The sequence below is a fragment of the Brassica napus genome, chromosome C3, assembly GCF_020379485.1.
Source record: "Brassica napus cultivar Da-Ae chromosome C3, Da-Ae, whole genome shotgun sequence".
NCBI classification, from domain to species: Eukaryota; Viridiplantae; Streptophyta; class Magnoliopsida; order Brassicales; family Brassicaceae; genus Brassica; species Brassica napus.
The window spans coordinates 17,028,214-17,054,199 of NC_063446.1; the positions used below are offsets into that span (position 1 = coordinate 17,028,214).

Genomic DNA, 25,986 nt, shown 5'->3' on the forward strand with positions numbered 1-25,986 from the left:
CGCTGGATACGAGGCCGAGGAAACACTAATCACCCCTAAAAAAACCTAGTATGGGCGGGTTACGCACATACTGTCGGCACACTCGCACAACACAAACTCAATCTAGAACCTAACCTAAAGATAAAGTTCCAGATCCTAACTAGACTCTTGACTCAACAAGACTAACCAATAGTACCAGTAGTCCGGCCTATATGGCCTAAGACCTTAGTACTAACTACTAAACAACAATATCAATACTAAACAACTCAATCAAACCGTTACCCAGATAGTTCAGCCTCCTGCTATAAAATTATCTTTAAAGATAACGGGAACCTGCACTCAACCAAATCAACACGCAACAATAGAAAACATGATGCATCCTAGCCCTAGTCCTAGTCAGGTTATTAACCCAGTCTTAATTCCTTTCATCTCAGCTTAGCCCGTGCTAAACTGAGTCCGGTTCCAAAAATAAAAATAACCCTAAGGACTTTACCATTCAATGGCGTGATCAGTCTAATCTATATGCGACTCGATCTACCCTAAATTCCAAGTGGAATTCAAACAAACCAACTCACAGTGTTTTAGGCGAGAAGCAGCTGGTTGATCGGAGAGGACTTATCCAAAACCTAAGGGACGTCTTGACTTGATTGGACTGAACTGATCTCGACTTCGACAGACCTTGGCTTCACCATGAAGAAACTGACAGGCCTCGACAGACTGATTTGGACTCGGACAGAACCTCCTTTAGCTTCTGGACAGTTCTTCGGACTTCCCGGCGGAGTATCGAGCAGAACTTCGACTGATCTGACCCCGTGGAACTGAACTAAATCTGGACATCACCTCCACTTGATCATCAAAGGAACTGAGTTGCCTGGACGGACTCAAATGGACAGAGCTTCCGCGTCACAATCGTAGAGGATCGTCGATTGGACGGAACTGGCCTTCTCAGTGAGAATCGACTACACTCTAAGTCGACCACTTTGTTTCTCTCTCTCTTTCTCTCTGGCCACGTTGACTTGATTCCCATCTGAACGGATCTTCATTTGATTGAACTTCATTTGGACAGAACCTTCCCTAAGCGCTGACTCGAATTCAGTAGAGTACTGACCTCAAAAACTCTTTAAAACTCTCGAAATAGCTCGGAATCACTTGCTTTCTTTTTCTAATTTTCTCTCACGTTTTTAAGTTGTTTTGGACAGGTCTGGATCTGAAGAAATGAGCTGGGTTGTGGGATATTTATAAGAGATAGCAACCAATCAGCTTCAGGTTGGTGGCAGCCCGTGTGTCGCTTCGCATGGCTCCGGACGCATGTGCGGCGGCACCTCGTGCTCCACATGTCAGGCTGCATGTCTACGACACATGCAGGACGCCACAACTCCTCCCAAATGTCTGGCTGCATGACTATAATTCATGCAAGGCGCCACAGCAGCACACACATGTCGATCAACATGCTTCGGTTGCATGCGCGAAGACACTTCGTGCTTCTACATGTCAGGCTGCATGTACAGCTTCCATGCACGGCGACAACTCGAGCTTCTGGAGACACTCAGCTTTTTAGATGGTTGACACCACGTTCTGAACCCATGCAACGAGCCACTCGAGCTTCTCGGTCCATTGGCCTGATTTCGGTCCTTCCGGTAAATTTCTGGCCCGCGATTAATCCCGAATATTTTTATGCTCCCGTTCTGATGTTCTGAATATTTTTGATAAACTCCAGACTGCATTATAACCTTGACGGTAATATTTCCCGAGCCTCTGGCTTCTCCGAAAAATATTACAGAATACCGAAATTAGGGTTTCGTCCAATTTTGGGTTTTCCCGTCGTGCTTCGATCCCGTCGTGCTTGATTCCCGTCGTGCTTGATTCCCGTCCTGCTTAATTCCCATGCTGCTTCCAATGTCTTCGAAATAATATTTCGCTGACACGAAGTTCCGCAGAAAACTTCGTACTGAAGAAACGTCGTTCTTCTAAAACGTCGAGTTTCTAAACCGTCGTGCTTCCAAAATTGTTATGCTTCCAAAACATCTATCTCATCAATCTAGGACATCTTCTAACTATGGTCGAACAACTTATTTGACTCATAGTTCACTCACGATCACTTCTTCGCCCACCTCGTACTTTAAAACTTCTCGATCGATCCTTATTGCCCGCGACTCGACCACCACAAAGATTCTCGATCATTCTCTCTTTTTTTTTAACGGGTTTCTACAGGAACTGTCGAGGTTTAGGCAATGACTTGCCAGTTCGACGCCTAAAGGAGATAAATAGAAAATATCTCTCCGACATCATTCGTCTTTCAGAAACCAAGTAGCACAATGACTTTATTCGAGATGTGGGGGAGGGCGGGGGCACAGTTGGGGTTTCTACATTATGTATTGGACTTATTGGTTTCTTAGTTATCTACTGGAAGCACGATGTACAGATTTCCCTTTTAAGGGGGCACAATTGGGGTTTCTACATTATGTATCGGTTCCTCCTATTGTACTTATTGGTTTCTTAGTTATCTACTGGAAGCACGATGTACAGATTTCCCTTTTAAGCCAGTCTAGTAATCTCATCGATTTTAATGTCCTAAGTAATGAATGTTCTTTCTATTTGTCTTTTGTCTATGATATATCATCCAAATCCAGCCATTAGACATCACAAATAGAAAAGGATACAAAGAATAGGGACAAGAAGAAGAAAGCAACCGTGGTTCATTCTTGGAGATTTTAGTGATATCCACGGTAACCAAGAGAAAATTGGAAGGAGAACTCGGCCACAAATCTATTTCCATAATTTCAGAGACTTGGTCCGAAATAGTGACTTCACCGGCTAAAATCTATTGAGAATAGATTTTCCTCGGTTGGTCAAAGAGGTCATCATCATGTGCAGTTCTGCCTTGACAGAACTATGGTAAATAGTAAGCTGTTTGAAGAATTTCATATTTCTGAAACATAGTATTTAGCATTGGTGAGTCTGATCACAGACCTAGGGTGACTTACATCTCCTACGAAAGAGATGAACCAAAATGGATATTCAGATATGACAGTCGTATGAATGGAAAGAAGGGGTTTACAAAATCGAAAACACGGTTGGAAAGGCACTGGACAAGCTCAATTACTAGATATGACTCTGTCTCAACGTCTCTGGAGATGTCGTAGTCAAATCTCTCAGTTGAAAAAGACTAACCGCATTCATCGGGAGAAGGTGTAAATATTCTCAAAAGTCGCTTGGACAATGCTATTGGCTCCAGTCCAGCTTCAATTGAGGAGGAAGTCTTTTGGGAACAAAAAAGTAGGATAACATGGTTGAGATATGGAGACAAAATTACTCAGCACTTTCACGAGATTACTAAAGCAAAGAGAAACAGAAACAACATCACAGCTATTCAAAATCCTGATGGTGTAATACAGAGAGGTAAACAAAACATAGCTAAGGTTGCCTAAGAGTACTTTCAGAAGCTTAACTCATCTGATACTGTGACACCAAATCAGTTTGAAGAAATATTTAGCAGTTTGAAGAAACGAGTTACTGATGATATGACTAAAGATTTAATACGTTTAGTAACACCAGAGAATATCCAGACGGCTATCTTTGATATTATGTGCTCGATGTTTTTTTTGGCTATCTTCTACCACCAATATTGGAATGAATTAAAACCGGAGATCAATGATGAAGTTATAGAGCTTGTTGAGGAAGGTACACTAGATTAATCCCTCAACCCCACTCATCTTTGTCTCATCCCAAAAATTGATCTTCCGACTGGAATGACGGGTTCATGCCCATTGCAGTGCCATATGTTTTTTCCGCAAAAATCGTAAAATTTTGTTTTTCTGTCGAAACCAAAAATCACATTTTCCTGCCAAGCGAAAAATTGCATTTTATTAAGTATTAATGGTAAATTGTAAACTTAAAAATATTGTGTGTATACTAAATTTGTATTGTCTAAATGTTGCGAGAAATAGTTAATCACAAAAATAATATATTGATTAATAAAATTAAATATGTTTTTAATATTTGTAAAAATGGATACTAAACCCAAACCGTAGAAACGTGTAAATGTGTTCTTTCAGGTCTAACTAATAATTATCTTACTTGCATTGAGTTAAAACATGAATATACCGTTTTCCCCGCATAAACATAAAAGAGACATGTTGAATATATTCGATTATTGAGCAAAGGAAAGCACGTGAGCCCGTGAGTGCATGGGATCAGGCGTCGAAGGCGGTAAATAGAGGAAGAGCAGGTGACAGTAACATAGAAAGACGGTGATCGAGAAGTGGCCGTCCCTGAGATCCACGCCTCCTTCGCCATATTGAAAAAATCATTAACAAAGTACTTGAAATTTTGAAGAACTAGCCGACAATGTTTTCAGTAGATGGATCCAGCATGCAAAGACACCATACACGTAAAAAAAATCCGCCAGAGGGTCCACACGTTTGAGTGACGACGCTTCTAGTTTCAAAGAGCCGTGCGTGTGTTATAAACTTAATAGTCTTATAATTAAATTTCAGACGAAATAAAGAATCCTAATAATTTCACATATATGGCTTACGATTTAAAAACAGTTCTTATTGTTTTGTTCGTTTAAATAACTAGTTCTTCACTCGAATCAATTGAGAAACATCGCCCAAATACGCGCCTTTTTTTATTGTTTAACAACCCCTAATCACCAACTTTTTCGTTTATTTTATTTCGATCTTTGACGCAAGTACAACTTGATCAATATATAAAACTGGAAGATATGGTTTGAACGTACGAAACGTGAAAGTTGCTTTTAATTCAAGCCGCCAGTGGTTTTGGAGTATTGACATTAAGACTCGTGGAGGAGAGTTTTAAGTTGACAATCTTTTTTTCCTTTGACAACGATTCTTTTTTCGTCCCTCGCGTGCGTAAAAACCTAAGTTTCCATGTCGGTTTACATCTCCTGATACTTCAGAAACATAAAAATATCTAATGGCACCTAGAATTTGGATTATAAAACAACCACATGGATATTATAACTGCAAAACTGATATATTAATATTAGTGATAAAAGGGGATATATATACTTGTTTGTAATATAAAATATTAGAAAAATATCAACGACGGCGAAACAACAGATATATTACATCCCGTATCTGTGTTTCCAAAATAGAAGTCAAATTATAACGTAATTTGACCCAATTGAAACAATCATTACAAGTGACATTTCGTTGTAGTAATTTAATAATATACATCAATTAAAATATTCAATAAATGGAAGGTAGAACAGCTTGGATTACATTATTTGTATCGACATCAAACCTAAACCTTCCTTGATATACATGTACGAGGTAGAATGGAAGCTAGTAGAATTCGTTATAAGTTGGCTGTAAAGGCCATAAAGTAATGACAACGAGTGGTCGGTAAGATTATACACATGTAGATAATAAATAAACATTTTTTTTGCAGGATAATACATCGATCGAGGTTAGAAATAGTAAATTGGCTACTACATGCCGTTTATATTTGACGATTCCCATTTATGGAAAATTTCTTCAACCTTCATGGTTTTAAAAGAAAACTCTTTTAGTGTTAACAATCGTTTACTTAATAATATGAAACTAGATTTGACCCACGATTTGAAATTGCAAGATTATTTTCTAACAAAATTTATTTTTAATATATTTTTTGTTGAGTTAAGATTTGTTTCCTTATTTAATAAACTAAATTAATTAAAAAATTACTTTAAAATTAAATAAGCAATGTCATGATATTATAAATAAATTAAACACTAATGACATAATCTAATAGAAATTCTAATTTATGAGTATAGATATCAAAGCTGGTCGGAAAAAGGGCGCAATGGAGGCGGAAGGAAAGGGGAGAGAGAAGAACATATATATAGACTATGTTTACTAATGAACAAAATAAAATCAATTTTCTTAAATCTTTTGCAAACATTTAAGATGGCAGATTGTAATAAACATATAGTGGTAATAATCGTCATATGATAATTATTATTTTCGATTTGGGGAAACACTATCTTCAAATATTTTCTTCCAATTTTATAAAGATAGACATTATTATTATCGTCTACCCCTTCATACCTATTAGTTTTATCCATTTTTAATGTTTATACCAATTTGGATTATTTGTTCCGAAAAAATGATATTAAAATCGGCAGTAAGGTAGAAATCCTTGTTTATTACTCCCTCCGTTTTTTATTGTAAGTAGTTTTACTTAAAAACACGAATATTTAGAAAATTGTTATTTAATAGAATATATCATTTAACCAATTAATTCAACCAATTATTAAAAATTTATCATTATTTCATTTGTCACATAATATCCAATAAATGAAAAAAATACATTGAAATATGTAAACTACTTATATTGTGAAACAAACTTTTTTTGTTAAAAATACTTACATTTAGAAACGGAGGAAGTAATAATCTAGCATTTCTTGAAAACTCACAATAATAAATTATTTAGTGGATACAAGAGATGTTCAAAAGCTAGTAAGATGCAAAAGATAAATGTCAACCATGGTTTGAAGAGAATGCAACAACATCGAGGAAATATAATCACTACATACTCCGATGACACCTCAAGCCTTAACTTTGCAGAGCATATATTTAGTCGATGGTTCGTGGACTTCTAAGACACATTTTAGTTGATGTGTGTGTTGAAAGACTTTTCAAAGCGTGAACAACTTTTGGGATTAGAAAATAAAAAGAGACGTGACTCATCTCTGCACATGGAGCTGTAAACAGTAACATGAACTATGCAAAATATGTTTCAATATTCAATATGTCAACATTTTAGAGCATACTGCGATGATATAATTTTATCGATTAAAGACCCAACAACATGACCAATTTTTAACTAATTGAAGGAGTTCGCCGTTCTAAAGAAAAATTTCAAGATTTTAAAATTGTCTACCATCCTTGAACGTTAGACTGCTAATTTATTGGAACCCTTTGGTTGTTGGAACTCTTTTTTTTGGAGTTGTTTTGTGTAACAAACTTTATCAATCAAATTTTAGATGGAAAAAGACTGCTAATTTATTAACTAAGACTACATGCGTTTTTCATATTAGTTTGTTTTTTTGTGGTTGTTTATTCTCATATTACTTTTCAGACCATCTCTTGTTTGATCAGTAGAATAGTTTTTGATGTACAAAAACATTTCAGATATATTGGTAAGAATATATAATTTTGTACTCCATTTTTCTTGATTTAGGAGTTTTTCATTTCACAAATTAAAAACGACTATAATGTTTTACGACATCAATTTTATAGAATAAATATATTAAGGGTCAAAACAATCATATATATTCAGTTTAACAAATATATATATATATATATATATATATGTATTCATTACAAGAGAAGAAAATATTGAAGGTAATTTATATCAATTTGTTTTTGAAAGGAACACGCATTGATGAGAGAGACGCACAGTGCGAGTTTTTTTTTTTTACGAACGCGGACAACGAGTAAGAAGAACAGTTGGCTCTCTCCCAAGACCACCGTGTTGTACTTGTATTAATACACACGAAAACTATCTCAAAGCAAAAACGCGGAAGAGCTCTTAAACGACATCGTTAAGAGGGAGATTCTTGCTTGGCCTATAGAGAGTTCTTCTTCTCTTTTGCATTAGTCATGGCCACACGCAGTCTCTCTTTCTTCAGAGTTCTTCTCCTCTTTCTCACACTCTCAGGTTATTTCTCCTTCACTTTATTAATCTTTTATAACCTTTTTATCCAAAATATTTTGAATTCGGATTTTATTTTTCAATTTTTCTTACAAATCAGTGAGAAGTAACGGCCAAGGAGTAGGAATCAACTACGGCCAAATCGCAAACAACCTCCCATCTCCGGCGAGAGTTGCAGTTCTCCTTCGATCACTAAACATCACAAGAGTCAAACTCTACGACGCAGATCCAAACGTCCTCTTCTCCTTCTCTAACTCCCAAGTCGATTTCATGATCGGACTAGGCAACGAGTTTCTCCAAAACATGTCGACCGACCCAACCAAAGCTCAGAGTTGGATCCAGCAACGACTCCAACCACACATCTCAAAAACACGTATAACTTCAATCGTTGTCGGAAACGAAATCTTCAAAACCAACGATCATGTCCTAATCTCAAGTCTCTTACCGGCAATGAAAGCGGTTTACTCTGCTCTAGTCAATCTCGGTTTAGAGAAACAAGTAACAGTAACGTCAGCTCATTCACTAGACATGCTTCAGACGTCGTACCCTCCTTCGTCCGGATCATTCAAAGAAGAGTTCATTCCATATCTTCAACCTCTTCTTGATTTTCACTCTCAGATCAAATCTCCTTTCTTGATCAACGCTTACCCTTTCTTTGCTTACAAAGACAGTCCTAAAGAGATTTCTTTAGAGTACGCTCTGTTTCAGCCGAACCAAGGGATGGTTGATTCGAACACGAATCTTCATTACGACAACATGTTGTTCGCTCAAGTCGATGCGCTGTATTCGGCTATTAAAGCGTTGGGACATACAGATGTTGAGGCTCGGATCTCCGAGACGGGATGGCCTTCTAAAGGAGAGGAGAATGAGATCGGAGCTTCGCCGGAGAACGCGGCGCTTTATAATGGGAACTTGTTGCGGTTGGTTCAGGAGAGGAAAGGAACTCCGGCGAAGCCATCTGTTCCGATTGATGTTTACGTTTTTGCTCTGTTCAATGAGAATCTTAAACCGGGTCCGATTTCTGAGAGGAATTATGGATTGTTTTTTCCAGATGGTAAACCGGTTTATAATGTTGGGTTGCAGGGTTATCTCCCTGATATTATCTACAGTTCCAGCGCAACTACTATCAAGGTAAATCCATTTTTATTCAAAAGGTTTCAAATTTCTTTGTCCGGTTTTCAAATCTTGATCTTTTTTTTTTGTTTCTCACAACAACATTTTAAAAATCTTGATTTTTACATGTTCAACAAAAATGAAGCCCTGAATCTTAGAATTTCTTCACTTGTAAAAAAACTTAGTTTTTTCTTGAACTTAAACGTATTTTACGATTTCTGTTATTGCTTAAGAATTTACAATTTTACGTAAATTTGAATTTTATAAAACCAAACATTCAACAAAAAAAACTACATTTACTATGAGTTTATTTTGTGAAATCAGTTTCATATTGGCGGAAGGTTTGCTTTAGATGTATTCTCGAATTAGAAAATTTTAACCAGCAAAAGTACACTTCGTTTTGTAGTTTTGTTATTGTAAAAATTGTAAAGGTTTTAGCCTTTTTTTTCAAAAAAAAAAAAAATTGTAAAGGTTTTACTAAAAGTTTGAGAATGACTATTAAACTTCTATGGTTTTATAAATTATATATTTTATCCCAAAAACTCGTAATCAATTATTTATGACTAATTTTTGCCTTTTTTTAAAAGTGTTTTTTGGCTTATAAATTTTTGTTAGTGGTTTAGTAACTAAGCATAAGAAGTTGTAGAGTCATGATTTTCTTATATGTTATGATTAAAGTCTACGAATATATCTCTTTTTCTTTCTTTTTGACATTAAGAATACATCTACGTGAAAACACAATTGATAATAATGTGGATGTTGAATGATTGTGCAGATCTTGAATGTGTGGAGAGCCGTGATGGGTTTGGCTGTAGCGGGGATGATACTCGATATGGGCGTCAAAATGAAGATGAGATAAGCTTAGCTTGTGTCCTTGTCTGTCCTTATAGGTTTTTATTTACAAGAAAATTATTGTTGTAGTTGTAGGTGCGGTATACAATTCTTTGACATGTGCTGTTACACAATAAAAACAAAATTTCAATCCGTAATTAGAAAATTGTTAAAATAGACAATTTTGTTAATTATGGTAAACAAATTATATGTCAATAAATATACCTCCTGTTAACGCGTACTTAAATAATAGAATAATGAACTGCTAAATTTATCCATTTAGTGATCCAATATAACCAATCAACTTCTATATTCAAATTTACTTTCTAACTTATTTTTTTTTTAACTTTTGAAAAACCAGTTTACGTAAATATACTCTCTCTTTTTTTTAACACCACGTAAATATGCTAAATGTGTTGCAAGGTTACAAGTATTTTTTTTTGGGGTCATACAACTTGCCAACTTGGGTTATCTCCAAAAAAAAAAAAAAAATTCATATGCTAAATGTGTTACAAGGTTATGTGGGTCATACAACTTGGGTTATCTCAAAAAAAAAAAAAAAAAAAAAACTTGGGTTATCTCCAACTTTCAATCGTGCATGTGAATCTGTTCTTGTAATATAAAAAATGTTCCACACAACTTCATCTATACAAAAGTCCATTGTACCATCAATCATATATTAAGAAAATTGTCAAAAAGTCGGTTTGTTTCTTTCCACAATTCTGTTCATTCCCTCTCCGGCATTTCTACGCAATAGGGGGTCGCAACAGCGTTTTTTGTTCTCAAATATCTAAGTGTCTAAATGTAATTTCCAAGTAAGAGGGTTTTTTGACAAAAAGAATTTCTGTATATATATCTATAATAATAAATGCGACTTTTCTTCCTCTTTATGAAGCCACATCAGCAATGTGCATAAGGCAAATTCAATCACGTGGCATCCCATAGAAAATCAGTTGAAGATTCAAAGACAAAATTTTGTTTTAAAACAGATGAAGGAAAAATAAAATTATTTTGTGACGTAAATTTCATAGAAGATCCAAATGTTCGTGAATATTTTCAAGTAAAGAAAGCACATATTTTACAAAAACGCGGTCACCAGCAACAAAATCAGCAAACTCCTCCTCCATCCACGTCGTTTGGACAATATTTTAACAATTTTTGTGGATCCGGAATTAATTTACCGGAGTATTAAGTTGTTTCAACATGTTTTATTCATTAATATTTAAGTATTAAGTTGTTTCAATATTTAAGTTTAATTTTAATATGTTATCAATATGTAAAATTATGTTAAACTTTTAATAATTAAATTTTAATTAATAGTTTTAATTATCAATATAAAATTTTAGATATCATTCATTAAATAAAAAGTCTGACTTTAAAATAAAATAATTAGTATGTAAACATAAAATAATTAGATATTTTTTTATTTATTTTATTTATAATTATAAAAATTAAAAATTAGTATGTAAACAAAAATCTGTGCATTTATATGTAAAAATTATATTTCTTCATAAACATGTATTTTAGTTATAATAAAAAAAAGTTAAAAGATTATTTTGTAAATAAAAAAATACATCTCTATTATAGATAAATGCTATTTTTTCTCCTAAATATAAAGGAAAAAATAGCAATCTCTATTATAGGGGAAGAAATAGAGGTAGATTGGAATAGATTTTCCTCTATTATAGCATATAGAGACAAATATAAGGATGAGTTGGAGATGCTCTGTATCCTTTTTTTCTCTTCGAGGACAAGGTAGATCTTTTATGGGAGGTATTGATAAACTGAGAGTTTTTATGGCTTTTACAAATAGGAAACTGAGATCAGGTGGTCGCAGAGCAAATGAAATAGAGGTTAGGAAAAGTGGCTAAGAGGATTGAGAAGGATGAAAATACTCTAGCCGAGACAAAGTTTAATATTTAAAAAAAAATGATTGTTGACTATATGAAATATTTGCCATCACATGCCTAACCATACAAACTAAACTAATGTATATCTAGCAACACGAAGTATATATTATGCATGACAACATCTCTCAACTTAATGATGTTATGTAGTTAAGATCACGAGTTTAATTTAATTTATCTAAAAATTAATGTGGATGTCAGAGACTGTTTAATTCTCCCGTTTTTATCAATTAAAATATGATGTACCTGACGTTAATTGAACTAAATATGAAAATTATATAAGATATTATTGAATTTTGAAGTAAATATGAAATTATATAAGATATTATTTAATTTTGTTTTTAAATTATTTTAATCTGTTTTCTTATTAACTCTTTATAAAATTTATGTAATTCGTTTGATTAATTGTGTGAAATATACTTATTTGATCAAATTTTTATTATAAAACTTGTTTCATGTCAATTAACTGACTCTAACATTTATTTGTTTGATATAAAATTAATTAAATTAATGAATTATTTTATTTATATTTTCATAAACAAAAACTTCATTCATTTAAAAATGTATCAAATAAATGTATCAAATAAGTATATATCACACAATTAATCAAACGAATTACTAGAATAATTTCATAAGAAAACATATTAAAATAATTAAAAAAATAAATTACATAATATCACAAAAAACTTTCATATTTAATATAAATAAATAAAATAATTATATATTTTTCAAATACACTAAAATAAAAATGTTAAAACACTAATTATCAAAAAATGTTAAAACATATTGATTTGGTAAATTAGATTTTGATAAAAATATTCTTGCGCTTTTAAAATGTGGATCAAATCTTATTTAGTTAAATTACGGCCTGACATATTTTAATTGATGAAATGAAATATTTAAACAGTCTTTGATATCTACATCAATTTTCTGGATGAACGAAATTAAACTCGTGATGTTAACTACGTAACATCATCAAGTTGAGGGTTGTTATCATGCATAACATATACTTTGCGTAGCTAGATATACATTACTTTAGTTTGTATGGTTAACCATACGATGACCAATACTTTTTGTAGTTATTTTTACTATTTTAAATTATCTCAGTTATGCTAAGTGATGGCGTGTTGATATTTACTATTGGTCACTGTGGCATTTATTTTTTATTTTTAGTGTTCAGACCCGAACATACATACGAGAGGCCTTATCACTTTTCTTTACTTTTAGTGACGTAGAGACTGCTGTTCGTTTCTCCGTCCAGATGAGTCTGGAAATAAGAGTTTTGTTCGTTTAAGTATTAAAAGTACAAATTATGTGGATGGCTCATATGGATGAGTTTTAAAAATTTAGCCTTAATTTTGAAAACCAGCTAGTTAATCCTAATTGAACCATTTAGATGGAAATAATTATGTCAAATTTAGATGGAAATAGTTATGTCAAAATGGTACAAGTTCTGTTATATCCCTAATTAATTGACAAATTACAAACACAACCCTAATATCATTTTATTACTCACGGAAAATGACAAAACTGCAAAAAACGATTTTTTCACCAAAACCACAAAAAACATTTTTCCCCGCCAAAGCTAAAATAGTGTTTTTCTTGCCAAAACTGAAAATTTCATTTTTTTCTACGAAAACCAAAACATCTCGTTTTCCCGCAAAAACCGAAAATCTTGTTTTTCCACAAAAAAACAAAAATCTTGTTTCCCGTCAAAACTAAAAAGTATCGTTTTCATGTTAAAATCAAAAATTGTATTTTCCCACCAAAACCGAAATTTCGCTTTCCACCGCAACAAAAAAAAAATGTTTCCCCACAACCAGAAAATGTTGTTTTCCCGCAAAAACCGAAAAATTTAATTTTCCCACCAAAAAAGAAAATAGCATTTTCCCGTCAAAACTGAAAAATCGCATTTTCCCGCCAAAATCGAAAATCGCGTTTTTCTGTCAAAACCAAAAATCGTATTTCCCCGCAGAAAACAAAAATCGTGTTTTCCCTTAAATACCAAAAATAGTGTTTTCCCGCCAAAACTGAAAATCTTGTTTTCTCGCAAAAACTGGAAAATCTTATTTTCCCGCTAAAACCTGAAAATTCATTTTTCTTGCCAAGACTGGAAAATCTTATTTTCCCGCCAAAATTTGAAAATTCAATTTTCCGACCAACATCAAAAATTGTGTTTTCTACTAAAACCAAAAATATAATTTTCTCGCAAAAAGCAGAAAATCTAATATTAAAATAATTTTATTGTAAATATATTTTAGACTAAATAATTAAAGTTAATATAGTCAAAATTAATATCAAACATATGATTAAATCAAAATATGAGTATATTAGTAATTTGTTTACTGAACTCATGCAGATAAAAATAAAAATTAAAAAACGAACATAAATCCATCTAGATGATCTATCTGTATGATCCAAGATGGATCAGTTGGATGGAGATGATAGATGGTGCAATGAACAGCCGCGTAATGGCTCATTTTTCTTGGGAGATATTGGTGGAGAATTCTATTCTAGTAAAGTTTTGCTACTCTTTTGCCATAAATCACCATAAAATCCCTTAAAATTTTTTTCAAGAAACCTAGCTTTTGTTAAAATTATTGGGCTTGGTTTGAATTGGGGCAGGATAGTTTGTAAACCGGTTAATATCACTTTAGCTTTGCCAATTCAAAATCAATCAAATAACCAATTCTTCAATCATTATCGAAGAGCTTCTCATCACCTTTAGCTTTGTCTATTGATCATCGAAGAGCTTCTAGATCGGGATGATCCTATCACGTCCGAATTACTAAATCTTCGTTCCAATTTGAGGTCAGGTCTACTCTCTGTCTCACTTGTATTGGTTGCGTAACTGGTCGATTGTTGATTTTCGATGCATTGTAGATTAGGTTTTTTGAAACTTCAAATCATGTGTCAGATATTTAACTTTGTAGATAATTTATTGAGCCCTTGGCTTGATGCGAAAATGAGACTCAAATATAAACTGCTCGATTTTGGTACTCTCTAAATATGCTTCGAGTTTTCTATGTATATATCTCATATGCCAGATCAATTTGGTGGTTTCTCAGTGTGGGGAGAATGAGAATAGTGGGTCTAACGGGAGGCATAGCGTCTGGGAAGAGTACAGTCTCCAACCTCTTCAAGGCTAATGGCATTCCTGTTGTTGATGCTGATGTCATTGCTCGAGTAATCTCTCTCTCTCTTGCATTTCTATCTTTTAGTCTTTTAACTTTCTTGGAACTACTGTACGACCATTTAGAGAGCGTGTGTAATTGTGTTGTTTTTGTAGAATGTACTGAAGAAAGGAAGCGGTGGATGGAAGAGAGTAGTTGCAGCTTTTGGGGAGGATATTCTTCTTCCTAGTAGAGAAGTGGATCGGCCAAAGCTTGGTCAGATGGTCTTCTCTTCCGATTCCAAGCGCCAACTTCTAAACAAGTAAGAAACTGAGCGTTTCCCCCTTTCTTTTTTTTATTTGTTTTATTAGGATGGGGTTTTGAAATCCAGTGTTGTGTCTTTCTTCTCTCTGTTAGGTTGATGGCTCCGTACATATCCTCTGGTATCTTTTGGGAGATCCTGAAAGAATGGGCAAAAGGAGCTAAAGTGGTAGTTGTCGATATCCCATTGCTGTTCGAAGCTAAGATGGATAAATGGACTAAACCCATTGTTGTTGTGTGGGTTAGTCAAGATACACAGCTCAATAGACTGATGGAAAGAGATGGACTGAGTGAGGAAGATGCAAGAAACAGAGTGATGGCTCAGATGTCTTTGGATTTGAAAAGAGGCAAAGCTGATATTGTGATTGATAATAATGGCGGTCTCGACGAGCTCCACCAACAGTTTGACAAGGTTTTGTCTGAGATCAGAAGACCATTGACATGGATTGAGTTTTGGCGTTCAAGGCAAGGCGCCTTCTCGATCCTTGGCTTGGTGACTTCTGGACTATTTGTTTGCAAACAACTCAATTAGCTCTTTATCATTTTGTTTTTTTTTTCCTTTCTCTATGGCGCAAAGTTAAACCACTTTTGTTTCTTACTTATAATCATTACAACTTTGATTTATTTCTCTTCCACCACAACTAACAACACTAGCTTACCTAATCACCAGTTTTATTTCAATCTCCTATTCAAGCTGAGATTGTTTAAAGAAACAAAGACGATTAGTCATATGAGGCAATGAACGGAATGACCATCGACATGAAAGCATCGTAAGAGAGAGTTGCGTATCCTGTGTAACCGGGGTCCTTCTCTTTGAACTTCTCAGTCAAACTCTGATAAAATTTACAAAAAAAAAAAAACATGTGTCAAACGATTACAAGCGGCTAGATTAACGGAAATACTTGGGAGCTTTAATAGATCATAGTTCCTACCTTCACAATCATCCCACATCTGCAAATCCAGCAGACAATGATTGTTAATAATCCCAATAAAGAAGCACAGAATCGATGAAAGACATAGAGAAAGAAACTTACTCGAGGAATCTGTCAAAACAGAGGTCGACAGTGTTGCCAGTCCCATCATCAAGCTGAGACAAGATAATAAGCTGGAGAACAGAGGATGGAAGCATGTAACCGAGATGATAGAAAGCGTCTCTGAGCTCTAAAGGATTCATCTTTCCACTCCTATCACTATCGTACCTGTCAAACATGGCCTACAAAACCCCACAATAACAGAGTATCACAACATCTTGAGGCATAGAAATGAGCCTACAAGAGTCTTAATTCACTTACACGCCATTGAGCAAGGCAATTCCACAACTCAGCATACTCCTTAGGACCTGCACAAAGGTAGAAGAAACATGAGATTGATCAGACAACAATCTAAGCTCGGTTCTTGTTTTAAAACCAGTTTCTTCCAAATCAGACAAGAATCAAGAGAACAAAATCAGTTTTACCAAGCCGTAGCAGAGATTCTGCAGGGCTCTTGTAGATGAACAAGAGGAACCTTATCGTTCTGTTACTGATTCCTTCGTATCCAGAAAACGACAACGCATGCCGGAGCTCCGACTCATCGAGGAATCCGCTCCGGTTTCCGCCTGCAGACTCGAAGCTCCTCACGATGTCCGGATGCGTTTCCGGTGAAAACATTCCGGAAGATCCGAGTTGGTTCGTTGGTCGACCGTATGGATACGCGTAAGTGTATCTAGCTTCCTCGTCAAGCTGCTGGCCGAACGATTCTGGAAGCTCCGGTGCTGACGGTGCGTACGCCATTGATGATACGATAAAGATTCTTGGATTCAGAAAAGTTTTGGTTATTGCTTTTGTTTCAAATGTTTAGAGGTTACAGAGGACTGATTCTGATAAGATTATGATTCCACCTCCGATTTCCATTGATTTTTAAAGTGTTCGCATGTTCGATAGAATTTATTATTATTCGATTGGACGGTGAGGATTTATTCAATTAATTCAACGGTAAGATTGAGGGCATGCTCATAAGTCATTAACTCTCTTCTTCTTTTTTTTCCTGGTCAATCCATTTTGGAGTACGTGTAAGAAAACGTACAAAGAGGACAGAACCAGGGATATATTGTACAATTTTTCTAATCAACTCCAAGTGATTACATATCCCTGACTTTGTTCCCGAGCTACCCTGGGTAAAGTTATCACTTACCAGCATAAGCTACATTGTATTGGAAGTTAGAACATATCTAAAAGATAATTTATCAGCTAATGCAAGGATATTATTATTATAGAAAACATATCTTTGATAATATATCTTTGATAATAGATTAATAATAGTAGCGCAACTTCAGTACTCCATTCATCATTTTGTAGAAAACATTTACCGTTAAATGGTACGACGCTGAGCCATACAGTTTTGACATATATTATTATAAAGTTTAAATACATAAAATGTATTCGATACAGCTAATGCCATACAGTTCTCTCTATTTCTATTATAATAAATTCACACTTATATAGTATAATTTAGTTACTAGGTCTAAGACATTTTACTTGATATCCAAAGAACTGAACATAATTGAAAAACTGAAACTGGAACTGAATCAAAACTTCAAATACCCAAAAGGTTTTTAAGTTTCTATATCCAAAATATCAGAATCAAATATATATATAAATAATAATTATATACATATAAAATAATTAAATATATAAAACTTATTTAAAATATTTACTTAAAATATGTGTAAGTATTTTAAAAACGTTTTATATAGAATTATCCAAATTATCTGAATGAATTATGTAGATATTTTTGTCCGGATTTCTAAAATAGTCTGTATTAATCAAGATTTTTATCCAAATCATCTGAATCACACAATATTTTATCCGAATCACGTGATATTTTTATCCAAAACCAATTCTGAAATCATCCGAACTGATTTTTTTTTTTTTTGAGCAACCATCTGAACTGATTCAAACCCAAAAGATTTGGCGGTTCTTAAATGAATACTAAAATAGTCTAATCAAAATATATGATACTAAAAATTACCCACAAAATGGACACACCTAATTTTGACGCTCAGATTACATATATGGGCTTTTAGTATTAATGGGCCGAGAAGCTTATTTTATTGGGGTTCTGCTATATCAAACGACGGCGAGCTAGGGAGATGACAGAGTCGGAGAAAGTGCTGGAGGACGAGCTGCCGCTAGCTATCGTACGCCGGGTGGTGAAAAATAAGCTTTCAGAATGTTCGCCGGAATATGACGTCAGTATACACAAGGAAGCGATCCTCGCATTCTCCGAGGGTGCCTGGATCTTCATCCACTACCTCTCCGCTACGTACGCCTCAAAACCCTATAATTCTCAGGCTATAGTTAATCTGGGTTATGCAAAATTGTTATAATCTGATTTAATTGATGAGTTTGATCTGACAAATCTTTCGAATTAACAATTAATGTCTGAAAATGTTCTTTTTTATTTTTTTAATTTGTGGTGAATCCATAGGGCAAATGATAACTGTAAAGATTCAAGAAGACAAACTATGAAAGCAGAGGATGTGTTTAAGGCAATAGAAGACATGGGTTTTGAGGATTTTTCGGAGCCGCTCAAAGCTTCTCTTGAAGGTCAGTTCTTCCCATGTTTTTTTTTATTTTGGAAATATGCTTAGGTTTTGATTTAATGTCTAGTGGAGACAAACTGTCATAGAATAGATAGCAGATGGATGCAGTTACATTGTTTTGTCTCAGCCTGAGGTTGTTTGGTAAGGTAGTTAACTTTGATGGACGCTTTTGAGCTGATGCCTCTCTTATATGTAACATTACTGCTTCTCAGATTTTAAGAAGAAGAACGCTGGGAAAAAGGCAGGTGGTGGTGAAGGAGCGGCATCATCGTCGAAGCCCAAAGAGACGGGAAAGAGGAAACAGGAAGGAGCATCAATGCAAAAGGGTGTGAGGAAATGCAAAAGTGATGAAGGAGATAAGAAGAATGATGAGAACGACAACACAGAAGAGAATGTGAATGATGAGGATGATGGTACTGAAGAGAATGGGAATGGAGAGGAGGATGATGAAGAGGGGAATGAGGAAAACATGGAAGAAGAATTTGGGAGTGGTGAACATGATGAGAAGGAGAGTGGCGACGAGAAAGAGGCTGATAATAAGGAAGAAGATGAGTGAACTCGCTCCTTTCATATATTTTTGCAAAGAATATCTTTTCAGATTTATATTCTCATTATAATGATACTAGATTAGCTCGAGGAGCAGAGCAGTGGTTGTGGACATGAGCATATCGTAGGCACATGTAGAATTGTTTTGCCCTTTGACTCTGCTGTATGTTAGTGAAAGCTCAGAGAATGGAAGATTTGTACAAGATGACCAGAACTAGAGTAACAAATGATTGCCTAATGCAGATATTCAACAACAACAAAACATAAAAAGCTAAAGGGGTATATCACATGGACTGCACTTTGCAGAGCATATCGATTACAGAAAGCTTCCACCACTCCAAGCCTCTTGTTTTCTTTTGTTCCGCACCCTCCATATCTCCTGAGTTCTTTCCACTTGGTTGTGCATGAGCGATTTAGAATCCCTTTCATAAGGAACTCCCAGGTCTGTGACGAGTAAGAACATTCGAAGAACAAGTGGTCCTGCGACTCCGGAAAGGAGTTACAAAGGACAGATGCTTGATCCACTCCAATATTCCATCTCGCCGTTCTGTCCATAGTCGACAGCCAGCTAACCATATGATGAACGGAAATTTTGGAATTGCTTGCGAAAACCAAACTCCATAAATCCAACTACACTCCAGCCCCTCACCTCGAACAAGCTTCCATGTTTCTTGAGTTGAAAAATGAGACTTGTATCCAGACTTACATCTCCAAACATGAGTATCAGCATTCTCAGTTTTCTGATTTTGTCTGAGTATATCAAGCTCTACTTCTATCTCATTTAGAAAGACAGTTCTATGCCGTCTTCTTCTCCACAGATTGCGGAGAGCTTCATCAACTGTTGCTTCTCTTCGTATCCTCAGATCGATTATGTCTATGCCCCTAGTAAATTTGACATCACACCATCTTTGACCATTTATCATACCAAAAGAGGTGGTAAAGCCGTTCCTTATTTCGTATGTGCCGGTTTGATCATCTGCGGCCATGATGATTGATCTTTTTTGGCGTTGCTTTCTAATTCCCCACAGACGGCACATACTGATTATGTACACGAATTTGATGATAAGTTATTTGAAAGATGCTTATTGAAGATCAAAGAGATTTACAAGGTGATTATGCTAAGAATTTATGAAAATATGGTGTTTTTGGCAAGAACAAGCACTACAAGAAAAATCGTCTTTCTTAGCACGAGAAAACAGCTATAATATGCTTTTATTAGCATTATTGAAACTGTTATGGCTGCTCCAACTATAAAAAGTCCATCATTTATGATAGCAATTTCTTAAGGGCTATTGTATCGTGGACTTATGACAACAATATTTATTGTTTGCTATTAGTTACTATTTTCATTTATATTTTTAAATTATAAATTAATATATTTTTAACAAATTAATAATTAAAATCTATTTCTAATATAATTGGTTTGATAAGGAAATTGGTTTATTATTAAAATCGTGGTTTACAAATTATATCGGTTTACACACAAATCCGGTTTACACACAAACCCGGTTTATACTGGTTTACACATAGACCCGGTTTAAAAATCTAAACCTGAAAAACAAAATGAAGAACCCTAGATTTAAAATCTTCGCCGTCAACTTCAACTCCATCGATTTCTTCTTCTTTTCTTCTTCTTCTACCTCGTCGTCTTTGAACAGCCACCGTCAAACCTCACCATTGTCTCTGAACCAACTCCATGAAGCTCTTCACTTCCACCATGTCTCATCTATCACTCCTCTATGGCTTCTCATCTATATCTCCTCATCGTCTATGAACCAACTGCATCTCCCAGCCATTAACGACCCACCACTTCTGCTACATCTCCTCCATCAGGCTCCTCTGCCTTGTCCACCTTCATCTAACAAGGAGAACAAAAATTAAACTCAAAACACAGAAAAAGAGAGTGAAAAACACAGAGTGAGAGAGATAGAGAGAGAGATGTGACCAGTAATGGTGGTGACGAGCAGTGGCAGTGGCGACTTCGGTGAAGGCAGAGACCGGCGAAGACGGATCTGAGATGCGGTAGAGAAGCTCATCAGGCGCAGAGCTTCATCTCGACCCAATCAAAACGGCTCGTCTGTGGGGTTCGTCCTCGGGTTCATGAGGAGGCGAAGCTTGGCGTTGAAGACGGTGGGTTTACGAGAGAGAGATTCCATAGAAGAGGAAGCAAGGAAGAGTGAGATTTGACAGAAGAGGAAGAACACAAAAAAATAAAATGAAAACTAAAGAGCCGAGCGACAGAGAGATGAAGAAGCACAAATTGGATGAATCTGGGCCATCGAATAATATTAATCAATGGTCTATATTGCCAATCCACACACTCTCAGTATTAGCCAATGGAAAAATAGATGAGAGATTACTAATTTTATTTATTTTTATTGTAGTTTCTCTTCTTTCTTGGCAACTATTGTAATTTTAATATTATAATATTTTTTTAAAAATGTAAATATAAAGTTTTAGAGATTATATAAATTAATTAATCTTTGAGGTTGAAAATTGTAGTTAAGATTCAGTTTATGTAATTTAAAGTCAAAATTTTAATGTTAGGAATATAATGTGCAAGGTTTAGATTTGAATAGATTAGAGTTTTAAAGATTATGTTTAGGGTTTAGGGTTTCAAATAGGGGTAACAAAAAGGTAATTTTCTTTTATTTAATCTTTCAGCACTTTGTTAATTAACTTGTTTGTTAAATTTAGGATAAATATTTGAAAATTAAATTTATCAACTTAAAACCGTTAATATAGAGTAAATTTTCATCTAATAATTAGATTATTTACTATATTGTAATGTTAATGTTTATGATATAGAGTTCAAAGTTTAAATTTGGGGTTTGAGGTTAAGATTAAGACTTGGACTACGTTTTTAAAAATCAAGTTTAGATATTATATTAAGTTGAGATTATTTTTGAAAATATTAGATTTGTAGTTTATGTGTGTAAGATTTGATGTTTACGTTTGAATATATTAGTTTAAGTGTTTAGATTTATAATTTGTGGTATAGTACATAGGGTTTGAAGTATATTTTAGGGTTTGTGGAGTAGGGTTTGGAGTTTAGATAGAGGGTTTGGAATTTTAATTTTAATGTAAGGTTTATAAATGTTAAAAGTGATTATTAAATATAAATGTTAAGACTTAGTTATAAAAGTTAAAGTTATTAAAGCAAAGAAGTTTAAAAATTGAAAACTGTGTAAGATATAAAAATTAAGTATGATTTGGTATGTAGTTTAGATTTAAAGATTAATGTTTTAAATATAATTTTTGAAAAATTGTTTATCTTAGCGTAAAAAAAAATATGCTATTATATGTTTTTGATATCATGTATCCGGCGCTTAAATCTAATTTTTAGCTAAGTATTGGCGGTATCAATGATTTTCGCTTCCCGCTCACTAATTTTCCACAACATCAATAATTAACTGCTATCAATATAAACAAAAGTAAAAAATTAATCATTCATAGCAGTTTAGAAAACAATGCTATCATAATGTGCTATTAATACTATTTTTTTTGTAGTGAAGGTAAGTAGAGGACACCCTAATCTTGTACCGAAATGTGTGTATGTTTGTGAATGGTTATTTTTGGTCTTCGGCCCCCTTCTTATATAAATTACTAGTGGTATTCCGGTGCGTATGTTCTAATGAGTTCAATTTTTTTTTATCCATTTTGATAGTGGTTAATGATAGTAGTGATAGTGGTTACGTTTTATTCGCGCTGAATGTTTGTTAAGTTTATGACATAATATTTAATGTATATATTGTAAATGAACATTTGTGCGTATAGGGTAACAAATGAACCTATACAAACTTCATTTTAGGTATTTCAATTCGTCTTGTTGTCAAAACCATACCTTCAGTTGCATTAATCATCTACATCGCTATTTTCTTAATATATAAATGAATAAATAATATAAAATATTTTAAACTGTAATGAAAATATTTAAATTATTAAATTGATGTATTGAAAGAGTTAACTAATCATACCTACTAAAAGACCTTTTTGGCAAAAAGGCACTAAAAAATTCCTAACTTATAACATTTTTTTTCTACATATTTTAGTGTTTTTTTTTTGTGGACTTGTATCATGAAGTTAACTTTCTCTAGCTCCATCCACTCTCTTTTTCTGCAAAAAAAAAAAAAACATTTGTGAACTCCTATCCTCCTGGTCTTTTGAACATGTATTTGTTATGCCTCATCAATTAGCTTCATAAGCTTAGGCTGTTTTTACTTTCCTCAAGTTCCATCAAACGAAGAGAGAAGACATTTGGTCAAGTGGCCCAAATAGATATTGCCAAAAGAAAGTAGCATTCGAACATATTTGTGAAATCCCTACGAACTAATTGCAAACCTATCAAGATAAAAACATGTGTGCTAATAGTAAGGGTATGATGAGAAATCTTCTCTTTTATTCCATACGTTTAAATCATAATAATCACACATCAGAAGCTTTTCTAAAACTGTGAGTCAAAGATTGTGCGAGCATCAATAAATCTACATCTAGAAGCTCAAAACTGAAAATAATACAAACCTCTATGAGAAGTAATTTTTTGTCCTCCAGTCTAGAGACATCATTCAGCGTAATTTCCACTGATTTGTTAGTATCTCGAACGATCATTTAAAATGACACCCACAAACGAAACGCATGTCTACATTGAGACAACACTTCGAAGTTTGAAGTTTATCATGTGAAGAAGATTACTGGTTTATATTGAAAAAAGAACTCGGCGCTGATATATAAGTGTTTAATTCATGATTTCTTGAGCAATTTTTACATTTCCACTCCGTGTTTAAACCACATGATCACGCATTCATAAGTTCTTTGAACCGATCGACGCGACGACGCATGTGATGAATTTTCTCTGCTTTACGGGGCTGGGTACTCACTGCAATCTGTTTCTTGGGAAATATAAGCTGAACCAATAAAACACCTCCCAGCATCCAGAGACTTGCAACATGTTGCTGCCTTAAGATATTTCCAAGCCCTGAGAGCTTGGAGAAGAAGCGCTGGGCTTGCGCGACGGACACATCACCGTGGTAGTCACGCCAGACGAGAACACGGCCTTTGATATCGATCACAATCAGCTCCTGCCATGGTATTCTTCTATTTCTTCTCAAAATGCCACAAACACAATCCAAAAAAGGGGCTGCAACTGCAAAAGATGAAGGAGGGAGAGTTGAGGGCCCAAAAAGTGCAGATAAGTGACGGATGTAATGATTCACACAAACCGAACATAAATGAAACTGAATCATATCAATCCTAGAGGGGTGAACGAAAAACATTACTTTCTCACTGTCCCATCCTTTATGATGACTAATATCACAACATTAGAAGAACCAAATACGTAATATTCAAAAGAACAACTTACAACTCAACGAAATAACATTGTTTTTATAATGGGATGACAACTTGAGTTTCTATCTATATTCTGTAAAAAAAGTATCTGTCATTTTCTGGATCTACGTTGACTTCACTATTCATGTTCCCAATATACCACTCATTAATAAAATGGCACAATGCCTTTTGAAGAAGCTCTTTTCTAGCAGACTGTTTCTCATTTGATTGGTATTTCCTATCTTTCATAGTTGTTTCCTGATATAAAATCCTTGATTTCTCTCTTTTACTAAGGTTTTGCATTTGGGCAACATTCGTTTACCAACGATTAGAAAAAGTAGGATATAAAGGGGAAAAATTAAAAAAAATTGTATAAAAACTTACCAGATTTAAGATGAGGTAGAGAGTGTTCGATGATAGGAGGTGCTCCATGGCGGTTTAAGACAGTAGTCAAACGATACGATAGCAAAGAAAAACGTATAAGAGACATAACAGTTTCCATTTTTACTTACTTGATTCGACTTTACAGAATCTGACATGTGAAACTTCCAAGCGTCCTTGTTGAAGTAAATCACGTAAGTAGATTGTATGGTGAAAAGCTTTGATTGACTTTGATTGATGTCTCGGAATCTCCTCCAAAGCTCTCCGAAACCAAACCGAGAACCATCGCTACAAATCGAACGGTTAGTTTCAATCCATAAGAGCCGAAAGCTCCAAGCACCTATTTCCGAAGATAAAGGACCAAATATTCCAGGGAGATGATCTACAGAATCGTCATAGAATTGAGGCATGATTCAGATCTTAGAGGGCATATGAATACGTTTTTATATCAGGTAGAGGACATTGGAAAGGCATGTGAATACATTTTGGTATTGATCTTAAGTGAGCTGAAGAATCAGGAGGAGTTGCCAGGTGTCTAAAGAAAGCGTTACTCGCCGTCGCCGTTGAAATCCGAAGAAGGGAATCTTCAATCGTCCTTCTGGGTCACGATAAGCAATCCTGAGGAAGAATGTCACAAAAGCTATATGTGCTTTTCTAAAATAATAACTAAACCCAATAGTCCAGCATAGTGCGATTTAATAAGACAGCGAAGTTTTGCGTTTTGTTTAGAAAGGAAGAGAACAAAGTCCGGTTTTTTTTCAGGAGAAACTGATGACGTGGCAACAAAGCCCCCCCTCTCCAGAGTGACGTGGACAGTCTAAAAAGGCAGATACTTCAACTTTATAGTTATAGATTCTTTCCTTTTTCTTTCAAGTCGGTCTGAATTTATGCCTACTTCAACTTGATTGGGCCGATTTCAAATTCAGCTAGACCGAATACTGAATTTTGTTTATTCAGTTCACTACAAGAAAACAGGGGGATTCTGATGGCCAAAATCGTCGGAAATTCGTCGGAATAGACCGATTCCGACGAATTTCTGACGAACCCGTCCGTCGGTATCGTTTCGTCGGGAAAAAAAAATTCGTCGGAATTTCGTCAGAACTTCCGACGACTTTCTGACGAATACCGAGAAACGTCATTCTGATGAACTTCCGACGATATTACGATGCGGATACACGAAACCAGAGTTCATCGGAAAAACTACGTACCGACGGAGAACATTCCT

General features: G+C 34.7%; 5 protein-coding genes across 6 annotated transcripts; 3 read left to right on the forward strand and 2 right to left on the reverse strand.

Moving 5' to 3' along the window:
* Positions 1–7,329: 7,329 nt before the first annotated feature.
* LOC106401345 (glucan endo-1,3-beta-glucosidase 14) lies at positions 7,330–9,826 on the forward strand. The gene is made up of 3 exons (XM_013841849.3): positions 7,330–7,647; positions 7,742–8,772; positions 9,530–9,826. Exons 1-3 carry the CDS (start codon positions 7,590–7,592, stop codon positions 9,611–9,613), a joined length of 1,173 nt encoding a protein of 390 aa, XP_013697303.1. The 5' UTR covers positions 7,330–7,589; the 3' UTR covers positions 9,614–9,826.
* Positions 9,827–14,066: 4,240 nt separating this feature from the next.
* On the forward strand, positions 14,067–15,550 carry LOC106401908 (dephospho-CoA kinase). 2 transcript variants are annotated; one of them, XM_013842521.3, is made up of 4 exons: positions 14,067–14,303; positions 14,561–14,678; positions 14,782–14,927; positions 15,023–15,550. In XM_013842521.3, exons 2-4 carry the CDS (start codon positions 14,571–14,573, stop codon positions 15,456–15,458), a joined length of 690 nt encoding a protein of 229 aa, XP_013697975.2. In that variant the 5' UTR covers positions 14,067–14,303; positions 14,561–14,570; the 3' UTR covers positions 15,459–15,550. The 2 variants fall into 2 exon arrangements, with proteins under 2 accessions (XP_013697975.2, XP_013697976.2); XM_013842522.3 differs by having other exon boundaries at positions 14,100–14,308.
* On the reverse strand, positions 15,494–16,829 carry LOC106401909 (probable calcium-binding protein CML48). Its single transcript, XM_013842523.3, has 5 exons — positions 16,383–16,829; positions 16,219–16,265; positions 15,961–16,139; positions 15,859–15,877; positions 15,494–15,759 (listed from the first exon to the last, which is right to left on the reverse strand). The coding sequence occupies exons 1-5, from the start codon at positions 16,696–16,698 to the stop codon at positions 15,649–15,651; spliced, it is 672 nt and encodes a 223-aa protein (XP_013697977.1). The 5' UTR covers positions 16,699–16,829; the 3' UTR covers positions 15,494–15,648.
* Positions 16,830–18,007: 1,178 nt separating this feature from the next.
* Positions 18,008–19,263, forward strand: LOC106399331 (DNA polymerase epsilon subunit 3). The gene is made up of 3 exons (XM_013839804.3): positions 18,008–18,229; positions 18,395–18,513; positions 18,722–19,263. Exons 1-3 carry the CDS (start codon positions 18,057–18,059, stop codon positions 19,063–19,065), a joined length of 636 nt encoding a protein of 211 aa, XP_013695258.1. The 5' UTR covers positions 18,008–18,056; the 3' UTR covers positions 19,066–19,263.
* A 4,471-nt stretch (positions 19,264–23,734) lies between these two features.
* LOC106397387 lies at positions 23,735–25,483 on the reverse strand. Its single transcript, XM_022702863.2, has 3 exons — positions 25,244–25,483; positions 24,765–25,143; positions 23,735–24,198 (listed from the first exon to the last, which is right to left on the reverse strand). Exons 2-3 carry the CDS (start codon positions 24,880–24,882, stop codon positions 23,849–23,851), a joined length of 468 nt encoding a protein of 155 aa, XP_022558584.1. The 5' UTR covers positions 24,883–25,143; positions 25,244–25,483; the 3' UTR covers positions 23,735–23,848.
* Between the last annotated feature and the right edge of the window lie 503 nt (positions 25,484–25,986).

Coding starts and splice junctions, on each gene's coding strand:
- LOC106401909 (XM_013842523.3), bottom strand. CDS start 16,698: ATGGCGTACGCACCGTCAGCACCGGAGCTTCCAGAATCGTTCGGCCAG. Junction 16,266..16,382: donor AGAATCTCTGCTACGGCTTG/GTAAAACTGATT, acceptor ACCTTTGTGCAG/GTCCTAAGGAGTATGCTGAG. Junction 16,140..16,218: donor ATTGCCTTGCTCAATGGCGT/GTAAGTGAATTA, acceptor GGGGTTTTGTAG/GCCATGTTTGACAGGTACGA.
- LOC106401908 (XM_013842521.3), top strand. CDS start 14,571: ATGAGAATAGTGGGTCTAACGGGAGGCATAGCGTCTGGGAAGAGTACA. Junction 14,679..14,781: donor ATGCTGATGTCATTGCTCGA/GTAATCTCTCTC, acceptor TTGTTTTTGTAG/AATGTACTGAAGAAAGGAAG. Junction 14,928..15,022: donor AAGCGCCAACTTCTAAACAA/GTAAGAAACTGA, acceptor TCTCTCTGTTAG/GTTGATGGCTCCGTACATAT.
- LOC106397387 (XM_022702863.2), bottom strand. CDS start 24,882: ATGGAAACTGTTATGTCTCTTATACGTTTTTCTTTGCTATCGTATCGT. Junction 24,199..24,764: donor TCTACCTCATCTTAAATCTG/GTAAGTTTTTAT, acceptor CATCTTTTGCAG/TTGCAGCCCCTTTTTTGGAT.
- LOC106399331 (XM_013839804.3), top strand. CDS start 18,057: ATGACAGAGTCGGAGAAAGTGCTGGAGGACGAGCTGCCGCTAGCTATC. Junction 18,230..18,394: donor ATCCACTACCTCTCCGCTAC/GTACGCCTCAAA, acceptor GTGAATCCATAG/GGCAAATGATAACTGTAAAG. Junction 18,514..18,721: donor GCTCAAAGCTTCTCTTGAAG/GTCAGTTCTTCC, acceptor ACTGCTTCTCAG/ATTTTAAGAAGAAGAACGCT.
- LOC106401345 (XM_013841849.3), top strand. CDS start 7,590: ATGGCCACACGCAGTCTCTCTTTCTTCAGAGTTCTTCTCCTCTTTCTC. Junction 7,648..7,741: donor CCTCTTTCTCACACTCTCAG/GTTATTTCTCCT, acceptor CTTACAAATCAG/TGAGAAGTAACGGCCAAGGA. Junction 8,773..9,529: donor CCAGCGCAACTACTATCAAG/GTAAATCCATTT, acceptor ATGATTGTGCAG/ATCTTGAATGTGTGGAGAGC.